The 16,251-nt window shown below is 71.4% G+C and overlaps 3 protein-coding genes across 7 annotated transcripts; 2 read left to right on the plus strand and 1 right to left on the minus strand.

Moving 5' to 3' along the window:
* The first annotated feature begins 3 nt into the window (after positions 1 to 3).
* Positions 4 to 1,459, plus strand: PRELID1 (PRELI domain containing 1). Its single transcript, XM_014596250.3, has 5 exons — positions 4 to 171; positions 277 to 502; positions 611 to 724; positions 895 to 973; positions 1,183 to 1,459. Exons 1-5 carry the CDS (start codon positions 80 to 82, stop codon positions 1,317 to 1,319), a joined length of 648 nt encoding a protein of 215 aa, XP_014451736.2. The 5' UTR covers positions 4 to 79; the 3' UTR covers positions 1,320 to 1,459.
* On the minus strand, positions 1,360 to 3,350 carry MXD3 (MAX dimerization protein 3). Of its 3 annotated transcripts, XM_059713010.1 has the most exons (6): positions 3,154 to 3,350; positions 2,985 to 3,063; positions 2,860 to 2,889; positions 2,668 to 2,782; positions 2,385 to 2,559; positions 1,360 to 2,240 (listed from the first exon to the last, which is right to left on the minus strand). In XM_059713010.1, exons 1-6 carry the CDS (start codon positions 3,251 to 3,253, stop codon positions 2,122 to 2,124), a joined length of 618 nt encoding a protein of 205 aa, XP_059568993.1. In that variant the 5' UTR covers positions 3,254 to 3,350; the 3' UTR covers positions 1,360 to 2,121. The 3 variants fall into 3 exon arrangements, with proteins under 3 accessions (XP_059568993.1, XP_059568992.1, XP_019345742.2); XM_059713009.1 differs by having other exon boundaries at positions 2,385 to 2,782; XM_019490197.2 differs by having other exon boundaries at positions 2,985 to 3,350.
* Positions 3,351 to 7,768: 4,418 nt separating this feature from the next.
* Positions 7,769 to 16,230, plus strand: FAM193B (family with sequence similarity 193 member B). 3 transcript variants are annotated; one of them, XM_059712996.1, is made up of 10 exons: positions 7,769 to 9,124; positions 10,470 to 10,709; positions 10,905 to 11,121; positions 11,279 to 11,488; positions 11,864 to 12,263; positions 12,605 to 12,800; positions 13,226 to 13,462; positions 13,858 to 14,800; positions 15,029 to 15,104; positions 15,219 to 16,230. In XM_059712996.1, exons 1-10 carry the CDS (start codon positions 7,784 to 7,786, stop codon positions 15,313 to 15,315), a joined length of 3,957 nt encoding a protein of 1,318 aa, XP_059568979.1. In that variant the 5' UTR covers positions 7,769 to 7,783; the 3' UTR covers positions 15,316 to 16,230. The 3 variants fall into 3 exon arrangements, with proteins under 3 accessions (XP_059568979.1, XP_059568980.1, XP_059568981.1); XM_059712998.1 differs by lacking the exon at positions 7,769 to 9,124 and adding an exon at positions 10,210 to 10,323; XM_059712997.1 differs by lacking the exon at positions 11,279 to 11,488.
* The last annotated feature ends 21 nt before the right edge of the window (positions 16,231 to 16,251 follow it).

Consider the following 16,251-nt stretch of genomic DNA (forward strand, 5'->3'; position numbering starts at 1 on the left):
GGCGGGCGCTGCGCGGCCGGGGCGGGGGCGGACGCGGACGTGGGGTGCGGGAGCGGCGGGCCCGGCCTGAGGCGGCGCCATGGGCAAGCACTGCGCCAGCACGGGCGTGCTCAAGGGGCCCTGGGACCAAGTCTTCGCCGCCTTCTGGCAACGCTACCCGAACCCCTACAGGTGCGGCCGGGCCGGGGCCGGGGCGGGAGCGCCGCTCCTTGGGGCGCTGGGCTGGGCCGGGTCGGGTCGGGCCCCCCTCCCTGATGCCCCCCCCTGCCCCCGCAGCAAGCACGTGCTGACCGAGGACATCGTGCACCGCGAGGTGACGCCGGACCAGAAGCTGCTCTCCCGGCGGCTCCTGACCAAGACCAACAGGATGCCGCGCTGGGCCGAGCGCTTCTTCCCCGCCAACGTGGCGCACTCGGTGTACATCCTGGAGGACTCCATCGTGGACCCCCAGAACCAGACCATGACCACCTTCACCCGGAACATCAACCACGCGCGCCTGATGGTGGGCGGCCGGGCCGGGCCGGGGGTGTCTGCCTGGGCAAGGAAGGGCTCCCGGGACGCGGCTGGAGCTGCGGGCAGGGCTCATGTCACACCGTCCTCTCCCTGGCAGGTGGTGGAGGAGCGCTGCGTTTACCGCGTGAACCCAGAGAACAGCGGCTGGACGGAGGTGCAGCGGGAAGCCTGGATTTCCTCCAGCCTTTTCGGCATCTCCCGGGCCGTCCAGGTCAGTGTTCGTTCCCAGGGTCCCCATGCGCGGCAGGGACGTGGCCCCCCGGGAGCCCGGCGTGCCGCCCAGACAGCCCTGGTGGGACGGGGGCAGCAAGCACTTGGAAGCTGATGCGCTGCTGGGACCGCTGGGTCTGAGCTGCAGCCTCACAGCGTCTCCTGTTGCAGGAGTTCGGCCTGGCCCGGTTCAAGAGCAACGTGACCAAGAGCACCAAGGGCTTCGAGTACGCGCTGGCTAGGATCCAAGGTGCGTGCGTGCGGGCGGGCGGGCGGGGCTGTTACCGGCTGGGTGTGTGGATTGCTGCCTGCCGCAGCACCAGCTCTGCCGGCCCGGGCGGTGGAACCTGCGCTGTCAGGGCAGGGAGTTTGCCCCGGGAGGGCTGAGTGAGGGGAAGCTGTCCCTGCCCTCCAGGGGCGGAGGCGCCCAGACGATTACAGGTCAGTGACTCATTGCAGGGGAAGCTCCATCCAAAACGCTGGTGGAGACCGCAAAGCAGGCAACGGAGAAGGCCAAGGAGACGGCCTTAGCAGCTACAGAGAAAGCTAAGGACCTGGCCAGCAAGGCAGCCACCAAGAAGCAGCAGTACATGTGAGCTCAGCTCCACCTGTTTCTCCCCCCAGACAGGACCTCCGTAGATTTTATATTTTTTAATCAATGTTGTACAAGTCTGACAATCAGTGATGGAGAACGCCTTCCTGAGATGTAATTATCATTAAACATTCGACTCCCTGAGGCTTGTTTTGGCTGGGCCTGGCTGGCAGTGCAGGTCCATGTGTCACCCAGGGCCAGGGTTAGACACCACCAGCAGGCTAGGGAGGGCGTAGGCTGCTGGAAGCAGGAGGCCAAGTCCCAATCCCGGGGATGAGGGCTGGGGCTGTGACAGCAGGTGCAGCTCTCCAGGAGATGCTGGCTTTGGCCCCCCTGTTCCTGTTGCATTCAGCAATGTCCTGGCAGCAGAGGGAGGCGCTCAGGTGCCTACAGCCCCTGCTGGCGCTCGGCCCTGTGCGAGCAGAGGCGGCCTGACAGGGTGTGGGGCATCGCTGCTGCCTGCCTGCTTGCGGGGCAGCATTTTCTGAAGCGGTTCCAGTTCCTGCCACCCAGAGCAAGAGCCCCCACCTTCTTCCCTCCCCTCAGTGCACCTGTGGCTGTCAGAGCATGCAGTTCGGTCCCAGCAGCTGGCAGCGGTTGAAAGCAGGGGCAGGCTCCTCCCGCCGCATGCCTGGGTGGCGGGGTGTATGCAGGGGGTGCCCACGCTGCTCCAGGGGATGCGGCTGATGGGTCTTCAGGGCTCCTCCCGGGCCCATGGGCTCAGCAGGGTGCTGGGCAAGGAAGCTACGCGCACATCTGGACCAGGGCTCCTTGGGCTTAGGCTGTGGCAGCCTGGCTGGGTGCCGTCATAGCCACAGGCGATGGGTGCTGGAGTAGCTGTGCTCCCTGCCGGCACTGAAGCGGGCCAGCATATCCCCCTCGCTGCTGTCGAACACGGTCATTTCCACGTCGATCTCCGCATCCTCTGTGCGAGGAGGCAAAGCCTTGACAGGTCCTGCCCGGGAGGGGCTTCCCCTGCTCAGACCCCCTCCCCCCACAGGGGTCCAGGTGGCCTGAGGTCTGCCTGCCCAGAGCCGGAGGGGGTGGTCTGGGGCCCGCGGCCACTGACCTTGGTCGGAGTCGGAGCGCTCCGAGGACAGCGCGGACGAGTCCAGGCTGCTGGCCCTCGTGCGCTCGCCGCCAGGACCTGGCACCAGCTGCTCCAGGCGCCGCCGCAGACTCCGCTGCTCGTGCTGCAGCCGGTCCTTCAGCCTCTGGGCCCGCCGCTCCTGCTCCTCCAGCTTCTTCAGGGCCGCGGCAGAGGCACGGTTAGCCCCTCCTTCCCTCCCCGCTCCTCTGCTACCCCGGGCCTCCCGCTCCTGCCAGCCTGGGGGCGGAAGGGGGGCCCTCACCTGGATGTGCAGCCGGGCCCGGTGCAGGAGGCTGAGGGTGGTGTGGCGGGAGCGCTCTGCGCCGCCAGGAACCTGCTGCCGCAGCTGCTCCAGGCAGCGCCGGAGCTGCGCCCTCCTGCCCGGGGAGCGCGGGTCACGGGCCGCCAGGAGGGGCCCCGCACCTGCGCCGCCCCGCCCCGTCCCGCCACCTACCTGTGCTGCTCCAGCTCCTTGTGCACGGACCTGCGGGGGGAGCGGGCAGAGCTGAGCCGCGGGGCCGGGGCCGCCGTGCCCGGAGCCCGGGGGGGGGGAACCGCTGGGACCCTGCAGCCGCCTACCTGGCACTGGCCGCGGCGCGGCGCGGAGGGGGGCGGCGGGGCTGCCAGGGCCGGGGCGAGGCGTAGCCGTGCTCCGCTTCTGCAGCACACGGCGGGGTCAGCGCGGCCGGGACCCCTCCCCCGGGGCCCACCCCCCGGAGCAGGCCGCCGGCCCCCGCCCCCGCTGCACCTCGGTCGCGGCGCTCCAGGTAGGCGGCCGCCTGCAGCAGCACGGCGATGGGGCCGGGGCCGGGGCCGGGGCCGGGGCCGGGCCCCCCCGGCGGCTCCATGACAGCTCCGCTCGCTACACTGTAACCGCCCGGGGCCGGGGGCGGGGCCAGCGCCGAGCCGCGCCGCGATTGGCCGGGGCCGCGCGACGTCACCGCTCTTTGACAACAACTTCGGGCGGGAAAGAGCCGGGCTTCAAATTTGAATCCGAGCAGGAGGCGGGGCCGCTTGTCAGGCCCCGCCTCCTCCTCCTCCAGGCCCCGCCCTTCTCGTAACGTCACGCCGCGCCCCGAGAGGCCACGCCTCCCTGCTGTACACGCCCCCCGACGGGCCCGCGAGCCCCAGGGAAGCCCCCGCGCCGGGGCCGAGCTCGACGTCACGGCGCCCTCCCGCGGGGACTCCCCGGTGCTGCCCGCCCCCGGGAGGCGGCGGCGCGCGGTCTCGGGGCAGGATGTCCACCGGGCCAAGGGGCAGCAGCCGCCGACAGCTGGGCCCGCGGGGCAGCCAGGGCAGGTGCCAGGTCCCTGTGCGCGGCGGCCTGGCGCGAGGGCTGCTGCGGGCCCAGGCCCCGCGGACGCCCCCCGCCCCAGCGTGGTCTGGGCCAGGCCAGGCCCCTGCCTCTGCCTGGGCACCGCCATGCCCAGGAGCCGGGTGCCGGGAAGGCAGGCGTGCCGCCCACGCCCGCCCCTGGGCCGCAGGGCGAAGGCCGGCACCAGCCGACCCGCGGTGGGCTGTCGGTGCCTGGAGGCGGGGGAAGCCACAGGCTGGGGCGCTGCTGGGCAGGGCGGAGGTGGGACCCTACCTGCGCCCTGCAGGGCTGGACACGGGTGCCCCGGGCAGGGGCAGAAAGGGGGCTCGGAAATGGTAGTTTTTTCCAGCATCTGATTATTATTATCGTCATCTCTGGCGACTGGGGCCCGAGAACAGAAGTTTGCCCGGGGCCGCCAGGAGTCTAGGTACGGAGCTGGAGCCCGGCCAGCGTCCCCAGCGCCGGCACCAGGTTGCTAGGCCCTGGCGGCGCCACACGGGCCGGGGCTGCCTCGAGCACAGCTGCTGCCGCCCTGGGTCTTTAACGGTGAACGTGGGCCTGAGCCTGGGGGCCAGAAGCCCACGGAGCTGCAGAAGGTCTGGGGCACCCAGAGCCTCCGGTGCCCGAGCAGGGTCAGGCTGCCAGCGGTGGGGCAGCCTGACTCCCGCGGTGGGGGCACGTGGCTAGGGGTGGCAGGGTTGGGTGGCGGGCGGCAGGTGCGTGGTGTAGCAGTGGGTGCAGACGCGCACCGGCTTCGGCTGTCCATAGTGCGGGAGCGGCGCCGTGTGCGGGGAGCAGCGGGCGCAGAAGATCTGCCGAGGGAGGCAGGGGTGAGCAGTGCCTGGGAGCCCAGCACCGCCCTGCCAGGACCCCCTCCCACCTGCACAGCACTGCGGGCCCCTCTGCCCTCGCGGGAGGGAGCAGGCCCTGTCCAGGCTCCTACCTTCCCGCAGTTGCGGCAGTGGTGCCGCCGGCGCAGCAGGGTGAAGGGCGCGTGGCAGGCAGAGCACTGGCTGCAGCTACTGTCTGGCATCCACCGCGGCAGCCCGGTGGTGCCTGGGGAAGGATGGGCACCGTGAGGGGCCAGGCGGACGAGGGACCCTGGGCAGGGACCCAGCTCCATCTGCCCCCTTCCTGGCCGGGTCACTTGGGTGGGCTGGAGGGCCACAATGGTCCCCAAAGCCGCTTGGACCAGCTGAGCGGTGGGGTGGCCCCAGGGCAAGCACAGGGGCTTTCTGGTGGAGCCCTGTCCCTCTCACCTGTTCCCTCGTGGCTGGTGGAGCACAGGGCGCAGTTGGGTATGCGGGGGCCGGTCTCTGCCAGGCACGCGTCGCCTTCCTTGTCCGTGGCTGGGGGCGGACGGGGTGTTAGCACCGTGCAGGCTCGCTGTGCACCCCATCTCAGGCCACTCCAGGGGCCGCTTCCTGTGGTCATATCCCTGCATAGAGGGCTCTCATCCCCCAGGGCAGCTCGCAGGGACCCCAGGTGCCAGCCCCGCCTGCACTGAAAGGTGACCCCAGGGCAGCACACGACCCCTGCCCCTACCCAGACCAGACACAGGGGCCGGGCTCCAGCATCAAGCACTGGGATCCAGCCTAAGGGATTCTTGCAACTAGCCCACTGGGCCCGGCTGCCTGCACTGAGCACACTCGCAGCCGGCACCTGGTGCCTCAGGCTGGGACATCACGATGGTGAACACAGTCCTGAGGATGCTCCGCAGGTCGCTGGCAAAGTTGGTCTGCAGCTGGTCGGCCACTCCTGCGAGAAGAGCACAGCGTCAGGGCGGGGCTGGCGGGCAGGTCTCAGTGGCACGGCGGGGGCTGCAGAGCCACAAGCTCCCGGGCTCGGCTATTTCCAGGCCCCACAGGCAGCTCCCCAGCCCTCACCCGCAGCGGGCAGTCTAGTCCCCCCGTGCTGGGAAAGCCACGTGTCTGTGCCCAGCGCTTACCTGAGATGCAGACGAAGAGCGTGTGGATCATGTCCCAGGTGCTGCTGTAGCGGGAGCGGAGCTCTGCCCGCCGGGCATGCTGCACGGTGCCAGGAGGCACACAGAGATGTTTGCTGCCCAGGGGCCTGCGCGGAGGAGAAAGTTAAAGGGCCTCGCCCTAGAGCACAACCCAACCCGGAGCAGCCTCTAAGGGTCAGGCAGCTTGGACACTGTCCCCCAGGGCAAGCAGCCCAGGTGCAGCTGCCCACCCGCTGCCTGTGGCCACCTACCTGCTGCAGGCACCAGGGCCTCGGTCACTGCATGGCAACGGAGGAAGAGCTGGGGTCTGGCCCAGGTTGGTCCCCTCAGCCCGGGAGTGGGTATGGGGCCCCCAGCACTGCCCTGCCCAGGGTGCCTGGCCAAAGGCCACAGGCAAGAGCTGGGGCTGTGGCTCCTGGGCAGCCCAGGCTGTGCTGGGCAGGGCTGGGGCAGGGGCCAGCAGGGCTGGGGTGTCACAGGCGGTAGTCAGGTTACCAGGGCAGGCACTTGGAGGCCTGTGGAGATGAGGCAGCCCCAGCTCTGTGCCCCCGAGTGCAGGCACCCCTGGGACACCCGTGTTGCAGCCTGCCCCTGGCCTCGCCCAGCACCCCGATGTGGTGCCAGGACCCCTGGCAGCCTGCAGGGGAGCAGGGCCAGGTGGGGCGGCCAGGGGCTGGGGCAGAGCAGCAGCGCGGGGCTCCTCCAGTTGGGCCGCACACAGGCTCCTCTCCAGCAGGGACAGCTCCTCGGCTGACAGCGCCCGCAGCAGGTCCCTGCAGGGGCCACGGCAGGCGTGAGGGCCCCGCGGCTCTGCGGAGAGTCCCACTGCTCTCTCCAGCAGCACGTTGCCCTGCACATGCCTCCAGCCCTGTGCCCCCGCCTCACCCACCTGATCTTTCTCAACAGGACGTAGAAGGGGCTGAAGACCCTGGACATCTCCTCGGGCTGCCGCTCCAGGCTGAGTGGCCCCTCAGGGTAGATCAGGAGCCCACTGCAGGCAGGGAGTGATGGGGCAGCAGCTCAGATGGTGGCTTGAGCCCAAGAGCTCCAAGCCAGGTGCCCACCAGGCTGCCCCTGCATAGCCCCCCCGCCACCGGCCCTGCCCCAGCAGTGCCTGCCCTGAGCCCACCTGATGATGGCCAGGCGGGGAATGGTGAACATCAGCAGCGGCTCATACTGGTCGATCATCTCCTGCGTCAGGTACCCGAGTCTCAGGGCCCTGCAGAGGGTTAGGGGGCCTTAGTTGTATGGGGAAGGGGGCACTGCAGGGGTGCAAAGAGCCGCTGGGCACAGAGGCCAGCGCTGCGCTCTTTTCTCCTGCCCAGGACCCCTGCCCCGCAGCCGTCCAGAGCCAGAACCATTGCCTGGACTGTGGCCTCTCACCTCTGCACTGTCTCGCAGAAAAGCACGACGATCTCCTGCTGCTTGTAGAGTTCCTCCGGCGACTTCACCGTGACCAGGGAGGACACGTAGCTGGAGGGAACAGGCCCTGTGATGCCCAGGCTTGCCCACCCCAGAGCCCATGACCTGGGAGCGATGCCCCCCGCCCTGCCTGAGCCTCTCTATCAGGATCCCCAGCACCACAAGGAGCTACCCAGGAGGTGTCCGGGCACCCTGGGCTGCAAGGGGAGGCTGGGACCCGGGCCCTCGGTGGGGGAGCCCCACAGAGCCATGCACACCTCAGTTCAAACTCGGCGAAGAGCGCATCGAACCGGACCAGTGCAGCCTGCACGGACTCTGGGTAGGGCCCAGCCTGGCTCAGGCTCTGTTCCCGGAGCAGCACCCGCACCAGCTCCAGGCTGCACAGCAGGGTCCTGGCCAGCGGGCGCAGCTGCTGCCCCTCAGCCACGTCCAGCTCCAGGAAGGTGCCAGCCACCAGGCACTGCAGGGAGAGCACAGGGCGGGTCAGATCCCGGGGTGTAGCCTAGACCCCCTGCACCCCCCTGGGGCTGGCTGGGGCAGCACCACGCGCCCCCCACCCTGGGCACCCCTGCACAAGGGCTCACTCGGGGCTGGCCGGGGGTCTGCCCACGCAAGGTCCGTGCAATGCAGGGGGAGGGACAGCTCCTCCAGGAGCCCCAGAATGAGCCCTTCGCCATGGGGCAGGACAGGAACACCGCCCCCCTCCCCGGGGTCTTGGCTGACCTCGGCTGCAAAGAGCAGGTGGTTGCCCAGGTCGTCAGCCAGCAGCTCCTCCGGGAACTTGGCGCGGTAGTCGCGGCTGTGCCGTGCGGTGGGGATGCACTCGTCCATGATGCGCTGGAGCACGGTGAGCAGGCGCACCTGGGTGAGGGCCACCCATGTCAGGCTGCAGCACGGCCCAGCACTGCTGCCTCCCAGCAGCCCGGGGCTGGCCCGTTCAGCCAGGACGGCCGGGCCCACGCCGCCCCGCGTACCTGGCTGAGGTGCAGCTGGCTGAGCAGCACCAGGTACCGCTGCGGGTCCAAGTCCGCGTCCAGGCAGCTCATCTCCGTCACCGCCCGGGTCACCTGCTCGTCCGCGTGGAAGAACTGGGCCAGCAGCCGCGGGTCAGAGCGCTGGGGCACGGAGACAGGGCGCCGTCACCCCACGGGGACAGGACAGCCACCGCCCCGCAGCTGGACGGGTGCCCGCCCGCCCCGGGCTGGCTCGGGGCGGGGCGGGGCCCCGTGGTCCAGGGGCGGGGCTTCGGGCCCACGCGAATGCCGCCGCCCGGGCCGGCAAGGGGCGCGGCCGCCCTGGGCCGGCTCCTCCCCGGGCCTCCGCTCAGGCACGCACCGACGAGCGCCGCTGCCCGGCCGCCGGGAGCGGGCGGCAGCTCCGGCTCGGGCCGCGGCACGGCCCCCGCTGGGGAAGCGCGCGGCAGCGCAGTGGCGGGGCCCTTCCCCGCCCGCCCCGGGGGCACCGCCGCGGAGGTCCCGGGGCACGGGCCGGGCCTGCGGGGGCAGCGGAGCGGGGACGAGCCGGGGCCCCACGCCCGCCGCCGCCCGCGCTCACCTTGGGCCGCTGCAGCCACCGGCGCACGGCCGCGGGCAGCATGGCCAGTCCGCCCGCCCGGCCCGCCCGGCCCGCGCCGCGCCTGGCACGTCCCGGCGGCGCCTCCCGCCCCGCCCCGCCCCGCCCACAGCCCCGCCCCGCCCCGCCCCGCGCGTGCGGCTGCGGCGCCGCCTCCGGCCGCGGGGGGCGCTGCGCGGGACGGGAGCCGGGCGGGCGGCGGCGGCGGGGCGGGGCAGGCGGGGCGGGGCGGGGCGGGGGCGCCGCCATGTTGCCTGTTGTCCTGGCGGCGGCGGCGGCGCGATGACCCGCAGGCGGAACCGGGCGGCGGGCGGCGGCGGCGGCGGCCTCGGGCCGGGCCGGGAGCGAGAGCGGGGCGCCGCGCCCCCGGACCCGCCCGCGCCCCCCGAGCCCGCGCCCGCCCCCGCCGCGACAGGCGGCGCCGAGCCCGCGCGAGCCCCGCAGGTACCCGCGTGCGCCCCGCCCCGCCCCGCCCCGCCCGCACCAACCGCAGGGGCGCCCGGCCGCGGGGCGGGGCGGGGCGGGGCGGGGGCCGAGCCCCGGGGCCCTCGGGCTGTCAGCCACGTGCGCCCGGCCGGGAGACCCGCCCTCGCCCGGCGCTGCCCGCGGGAGGGTCGGGGCGGCCGGGCGTCGCGGTGCGGGGAGGCCGCCCCGCCCCGCCCCGCGCGGAGCTTCCCGCCAGGCCGCGGCGAGCGCGGGCAGCCCCCGGGGCAGCTCCGGGCGGGCGGGCGGGCGGGCGCTGACCGGGAGCAGTGCGGCGCGGGCGGCGCGGGGCGGGGCGGGGAAGGGCCGGGCCGGCCGCGCCCCCGGCAGCCCCGTCTCTGCAGGCTGCCGCCAGGAGGGGCGGGGGCGGCGGCGGCGCTGCCCCCCCACCCGGCGCCGCGGGTCTCTGGCTGGCTCTCGGCCCGTGCCCCAAGTCGGGGTGGGGGCAGGGGCAGGGGCACGCCAGGGCAGGCAGGGTACGGCTACTGCTGCTGCCGGACCGCGGTGCCCGCAGCGCGGTGTGACCCGGCCTGGCGGGCACGCGCCCCCCGTCCCCGCAGGCGGCAGGTGCGGGGCTGCCTGGTCCGTGCCGCCCGCGGCGCAGCGCAGGGCCTGTGGCACTGTCCCGCCCCGGCGGCCCCGCACGCGCTGCTCCGTGGCCTCTTGGTGCTGCCTGCGCTGGGCGCGATGCTGGCGCCCTGGGGCCTGCCCAGGAGGGCCCCTTCCCCGCCCAGGCTTTGCCGCCTGCTCCCTCCCTGTAGCCTCTGACCTCCGCTTCACCTTGAGGCGGGGAGCCGCCATCTGCTCCGCGGCCACCGCCGCTCTGGGCAGACAATGGGACCCCCCAGCAGCCGCCCGGCTCCCGCTCCGTGGCCGGCAGGCTGTCCCCAGCTGCGCCAGGCCATGCAGGGGGACGCCGAGCGTGGGGCTGCGCCCTGCTCTGCCTCCCGCTGCCTTGGCTTCTCCGTCTGCTGAACAAAGGCCGCAGCCCAGGCTGTTGCCAGCAGGATGCCCAGGGCGGGGGTTGGGGCTGGCAGGGGGTCTAGGCAGCCTGCCCCCACCTGGGATTCCCTCCGCACCCCCTCTCCCGGCATCGTAGGCACCCATGGGGTCACGCCTTGTGCTCGGGCACCTGCTGGCGGCTCTGCACGCGGCAGGAGGTGGGTGTTGTCGACGGGCAGCCAAGAGCTGGCTTTCGGGAAGGGGTGGGCAGGGCCGTTCAGGCCCCCGGGGGCCAAGGGTTCAGCCCTGTGCATGGCTGGGCCTGCCCCGCACCGTGAGTGATGCCCCGTGTGTCCCCACACAGGTGCTGCCCACCGCCAGCCAGTCGGTGCAGACGTGCTGCCTGCTCTGCCACCGGGAGCGCAAGGACTGGAGCGGCCCGTCCCACAATGGGCTGGTGTCCCCGGGCGAGCGGCTGCCCCCAGACTTCGTGCCAGCCCTGGTGCAGAACCTGCTGGGGGAGATGCCGCTGTGGATCTGCCAGAGTTGCCGCAAGAGCGTGGAGGAAGAAGAGCGGCGGGCTGTGCAGGAGCAGGCGCTGGCGGTAGGTGTTGGGCGGGCACTGCTGTCGGGTGGGCATCCCCCGAGGTCTGCCGGTGGCTTTGGAGCAAGGGTCCCAGCTGAGGGTCGGGGCTGGGGCAGCAGCAGCCTTGGCTCAGGGTTCTGCTAGGGCACGGTGCCTGCGGGCGTCCCTGCCCAGGGAGCCTGCGCAGCCCTCTCACGATGCATGTCACCGCAGGTCTCCTTGTCGCGCACGTCCTGCAAGGCACAGTCCTGCGGTGGCGGCTCCCACTCCTCGTCCTCATCCTCGTCATCCTCCTCCTCGTGCCACGGGAACTCGGGGGACTGGGACCCCAGCTCTTTCTTGTCCGCCCACAAGCTCTCGGGCCTCTGGAACTCCCCACACGCCAATGGAGCTGCACAGGGCAGCCCCGCAGGGCCCCCCACCGCGCTAGGTAAGTCCTGGCTGCCGGGGATGGGGTGTCCGGCCGTCTGCTTGCTTGGCGCTGCCCCTACCAGTGCCTTGCGTTTCATGGGGAGCGCAGAGAGCGGCAGCTGGAGACCGCAGCCTGGTCCTGGCCGGAGCCATGTCTAGTGCTGACTCTGTTCCAGGTGAGAAGCACACGGGCCTGGCCCTGTCTGCAGAGTGCGTTAGCCAGGCCCCCACAGTGGCTCCGGGGCTCAAGGCCTGTCCCTACAGCCACGCGGTCTCCCCAGCCCCCAGCGGTGCTGCCCCGAGCACGCCTCTGCCTACCTCACTCGACTTCTGCAAGGCGCTGCCCAAACAGTTCAAGAGCATGTGCCGGAGACCCACCCCACCAGGTGGGTGTATGTGCTTCCCAGGGATCCTTCACCCCCCAGGGCAAAGGACTGCCTTGGCAGGGAGCGGAGGTGGCTGTAGCTGGGCCAGCAGGCTGTGCAGGACCCGCCTGTGTCCTCCGCAGCACTGGGCTGCTCCATCTCAGTCCAAGAGCCCCTCCCTGCCTGGGGGACTGGCACCAGGCCTGGCCAGGCCACCCCGTCCATACCACTGCAGCCTAGAGTGCAGAGCTAGTTGCGGGGCAACTGGCTGCGGAGGCAGAATGGGAGTGGGGAGCTGGCGTGGGGTGCAGCGTGGCCTAGGGAGCTGTGTATATGCTCATATGAGCACATGCACACGCCTCATGCCGTGGGCTGATTCTCCCTGTTCACCTGCAGGCGAAGCCTTCCATGCCCCGGAGCACCATCGGCACTCGGACCTCACCGCCCCGCCCAACAGCCCCACCGGCCTCCCCACCCAGCCCCCCGCGCTGGCGCCTGCCAAGCAGCCGCCTGCCCACCCGGGCCCCTTCAGCCCCCTGCCGCACGTCCCCCTGGGTACCGCCCCACCAGCGCCGCCCTTCCCCGCGCCTGCCCCCAAGCCTGTGGCCGAGCCGGTCTCCGCAGGCCCCGTCGTGCACAGCCAGGGGACCTACAAGAGCCCACACCTGCCTCCCGCCAACGTGCCCCTTCTGAAGATGCCACCACCGCTCTCGGGCTGTTCCCACCCCTGCAATGGGCACTGCAGCGGCGCCCTGATCCCTCCAGCCACCCCTCACCCACTGCCCAGCGCCAACAGGTGAGCAAGCCACTGGGGCACAGGAGCTGGGGCCTTGGGAAGGCAGGGGACCCAAGGAACAGCTCCTGGGGAGGGGGCAGAGCCCTGCATTCCCAGCAGCCAGCCAGGCTCAGGGCTGGACCCTAGAACACCTGGCTCCTGTCCCTCTGTGCCCCTGGGCCAGGTGCCCTGCCTGTGCCTATGCCTGGGAGTCACGTGCAGCCTGGGCTGCAGAAGAGGCAGGGGCAGCATTGCGACTGGCCCTGGACATGGGAGCAGCTCATGAGCACTTGGTTATATGGGGAGGGCGCATGACCCCCGCTGCTGCTCCCAGGGCCTCCCTCACCCCCCTGCTCCCTCAGGGACCCTTCGTGCAAAGGGCACAAGTTCACAAATGGCGCCGGGTGCCACCCGCCCCAGTCGTGTGAGGCAGACGAGGGCCTGGGCGAGGACGAGGACAGCAGCTCCGAGCGCAGCTCCTGCACCTCATCTTCCACCACCCAGAAGGACGGGAAGTTCTGCGACTGCTGCTACTGCGAGTTCTTCGGCCACAATGCGGTGAGCATGGCTGCATCCAGCCCTGCCCTGCCCTGCCTTGGGGGTGCCCGGAGGGTCATGAGCTGGGCAAGCCCTGCCCTGCCGCTCCCCTACCTGGTGGCCTGGCTTCCGCATGCCCCTCCACCCCCGCGCCCTGCCTGGAGAGGCCTGTCCGTTCCCCAACACTGCCCTGCTGCTGCACCTCCAACCTGATACCCCGTCTCCGCTCTCCTGGATCAGGGGTGTCCCAGCCCCCAACGTCCCCTCAGCTGAGTTGCAAGCAGCCTCGCTGGAGCAGGGTTTTGTGATGGCCCCGCTGACCTGGCAAACTTGCTGTGCTTGTGGAGGAGCTGGGCGTGAGGGGCTTGAAGCGGTCTCTGTGGCCAGCTGTGCAGTGCGTGTCCCCACCTCTGCCTGGGGCTCACCGCTCTGGCTTCCCCCTGCAGCCCCCAGCAGCCCCAACGAGCCGGAACTACGCGGAGATCCGGGAGAAGCTGCGCTCCCGCCTCACCAAGCGCAAGGAGGAGTTGCCACAGAAGCTGGGCCCGGGCAGTGGTACAGGGGAGCCGGCCGTGGACCACCGTGATGTGGATGAGCTCCTGGACTACATCAACAGCACAGAGCCCAAGCCTCTGAACAGTGCCAAGGCCGCCAAGCGGGCACGGCACAAGCAGAAGAAGAAGGTGAGGCCGGTTGGGGAGGTCGCGTCTCTGGCTCTGCCTGTGCCTCACAGCGTGGTCCACCCTGCCTGGCTCTGCGGACAGGACCCGCACTGGGCCTGGCCTGGGCACGTGCACGTGGCTGTAGCTGGCTGCCAGGGCACAGGTCTCATGCAGCCCACACTGTTGGCTCCAGCCCAGTGCAGTGACTAGTGCCAAGCATAAGCTGGCGGGCAGCCGTGCAGAGGCCATGGGCACCAGGGAGAGGGAGGCCCCTGAGTGGCTCACCTGGTGCTGAGTGAGCCGGGCTGAGCCCTGCGCTTGCCTTGCTGCAGCCTGAGGCCAATCCGTGTCCCCTGGGCATAGCCACCCTCTGTGCCTCTGGCCCTGACCCCAGCGTTGCCTGCCCTGTGCTGCAGGAGAAGGAGAAGGCGCAGCTGGAGGCGGAGGCACAGAAGCGGGTGGAGCGCAGGCCCCTGGCCGGGCCGGAGGACGAGCTGCTGGAGTGGCCGGAGCTGGAGCTGGAGCGGGTGAACAGCTTCCTGAGCAGCCGGCTGCAGGAGATCAAGGACTCCATCCGCGCCAGCTTCAGCGTCTACGACCTCAACCTGGACGTGGACGACTTCCCCAAGAAGGCGGCCGTGCTGGAGCAGAAGGGCCTGCTTGCCCACCTCAATGGCTCTGCTGACCCACCTGACATCGGCCTTGACCTGGCACCACTCAGCCTGGGCCCTGTGCCGGGTCACGAGCCAGGCCCCCGGTGGGGCGAGCACCCAGGCGAGGCCACTGAGAACGGTGTGGTGCGGCGCCTGAGCGCCGTGCCCAGCCTGTCCCGCATGATCTGGGTCCAGTCTCCCAAGGCGATGGACTCTGGCCAGGAGAGTGGCGGGTCTGGCCCGGAGCCCAAGGGGCCAGAGCCACTGGAGCTGGCACCTGCTGGGGGCAAGCAGAGGAAAAGCAAGCGGCAGAGCGGCCCGGGGAGGAAGGGGGATGGCCCGGCAGTACTGGGGGGCACAGCCCAGCTGGACGGCCCTGGCACGAAGGGGCAGGTGCTGGGAGCCAAGCACCCTTCGAAGCCCAGCACTGTCTGTGAGCCCCTGCGAGGCAGCAGCGTGGAACCAGGCGAGGTCGGCAAGGGGCAGGGCTGGGGCTGTGGCGGCCCCCGGCCCGAGGAGCGGACCAGCGAGCGGAAAGGCCGGAGGGGTGAGGGCAGGGCCGAGCAGCCGGAGCCCGTGCAGCTGCCCCCCGTGGCCTTCGGGGACCGGCAGACCGCCCAGCCCCCTGCCCTGGCCAGCTCCCCCCAGCCAAAGGGCAAGAGCCGGAAGAGCAGGAACAAGGCGGACAAGGCCAACCCGTCCATCGGTGAGTGCAGGGCCCTCCCTGCCCGCGTGGCCAGCCCTCTGGCCTGGCAGGGGCTTAGGCTTTGCTCCCACAGCTGTGCCCTGGGTCGGCCTGTGCACCCTCTGCCTGGCAGCAGCTCCCTGTTGGGGCAGTGCCCCTGCTCCCTGGCGCTGCCAGGCCTGACCTTGCCCTGGGGGGGGGCAGCTGTCTGGGTGCTGCGCCTGACCTGGTGCTGCTTTGCTCCTGCAGACGATGTGTTTCTGCCCAAGGACGTGGACGGGGTGGAGATGGACGAGACCGACCGAGAAGTGGAGTATTTCAAGAGGTGAGGTGGGGCATGCCGGGGGGTGCTGGAGGCAGGGGCAGACCTGCAGCTGGGCTCTAGCGGTCGGGGGGGTGACCCCCGCCCACCCCTTCCTCATGTGGCCTCCACCCTCAGGTTCTGTCTGGACTCGGCAAAGCAAACCCGGCAGAAGGTGGCTGTGAACTGGACCAACTTCACCCTGAAGAAAACCACTTCGAGTGCTGCTCAGTGAGGTGCGGGGGCCCCAGCCGCCCCCGCCGCCCACAGACACTCGCCTCACTGTGCCCCCACCTCCTCCTGGGCTTCCCGGTCACACGAATGTGGAGCCCCCAGCCCGGGGATGCCAGGACTGCCCCCCCAGCCTGGCACAGCCCCGGGGCCCTGTCCTCGGCCATAGGCAGCTGCCCCCGCCCTGCCCCCACCCGCCCCGCCCCGGCCCGGCCCATAAGGGTACTGCCTCCTCCCGGCGCTCCGCGGTGCCCTGCGGGGAGCTCGCCGGCCTGGCGCTGCCCCGCACCCCGCGGGGAAGGACCATGCTGGATCCAATAAAGAACTTTTTAATTTTTTATTTTATTTAAAAAAAACAAAACCAACTTTTTTGGTTGTTTGTTCCCGGCTCCCTGTGCCCCCGCCCCGCCCCGCCCCGCCCATGGCTGCCCCGCCGCGGGGGGGCAGCCCCTTGCAGCGGATGCCAGGGCCGCGGGGGTGCCACACCGCTGCTGGGCCCGGCTGCCCCGGGCAGCCGGGCGGGAGTGCCCCCGCTCGGTGTCGGCGGCGGCCCCGGCCGTGGTGCTTCCCCTCCCGGAGGGAGCAGGGCCCCGCGGCAGTCGGGGCGCCCCCGGTGCTCCCCGCCTGCCGCGGCACGGCCCCTCCCCCGGCTCCGGGAGGCCGTGCCCCTGCGGAGGGGCCGGGGCAGCGCTCCCGCCCGGCTCCCGGGGCCCCCGCGGGCAGGGCCCTGGGCTGGGGCGCGCCAGGCGGCCCCGGGGCTGGCGCGGGGCCCTGGCCGAGCCGCGGCGGGCGGGGCGGGGCGGGGCGGCCCGGCTTGGGGGCGAGGGGCGCCCGGCTGCTTTGTGTTTTTTTTAAACCGTCCGTGACTTTTGATACTGTGAATCTTTCTGCTGAAAGATAAAGAGCCTTTGACACCGAGCGGGCGGGTGTGTGTGCTGTG

This window comes from Alligator mississippiensis, chromosome 9 (genome assembly GCF_030867095.1).
Source record: "Alligator mississippiensis isolate rAllMis1 chromosome 9, rAllMis1, whole genome shotgun sequence".
Classification (NCBI taxonomy): domain Eukaryota; kingdom Metazoa; phylum Chordata; order Crocodylia; family Alligatoridae; genus Alligator; species Alligator mississippiensis.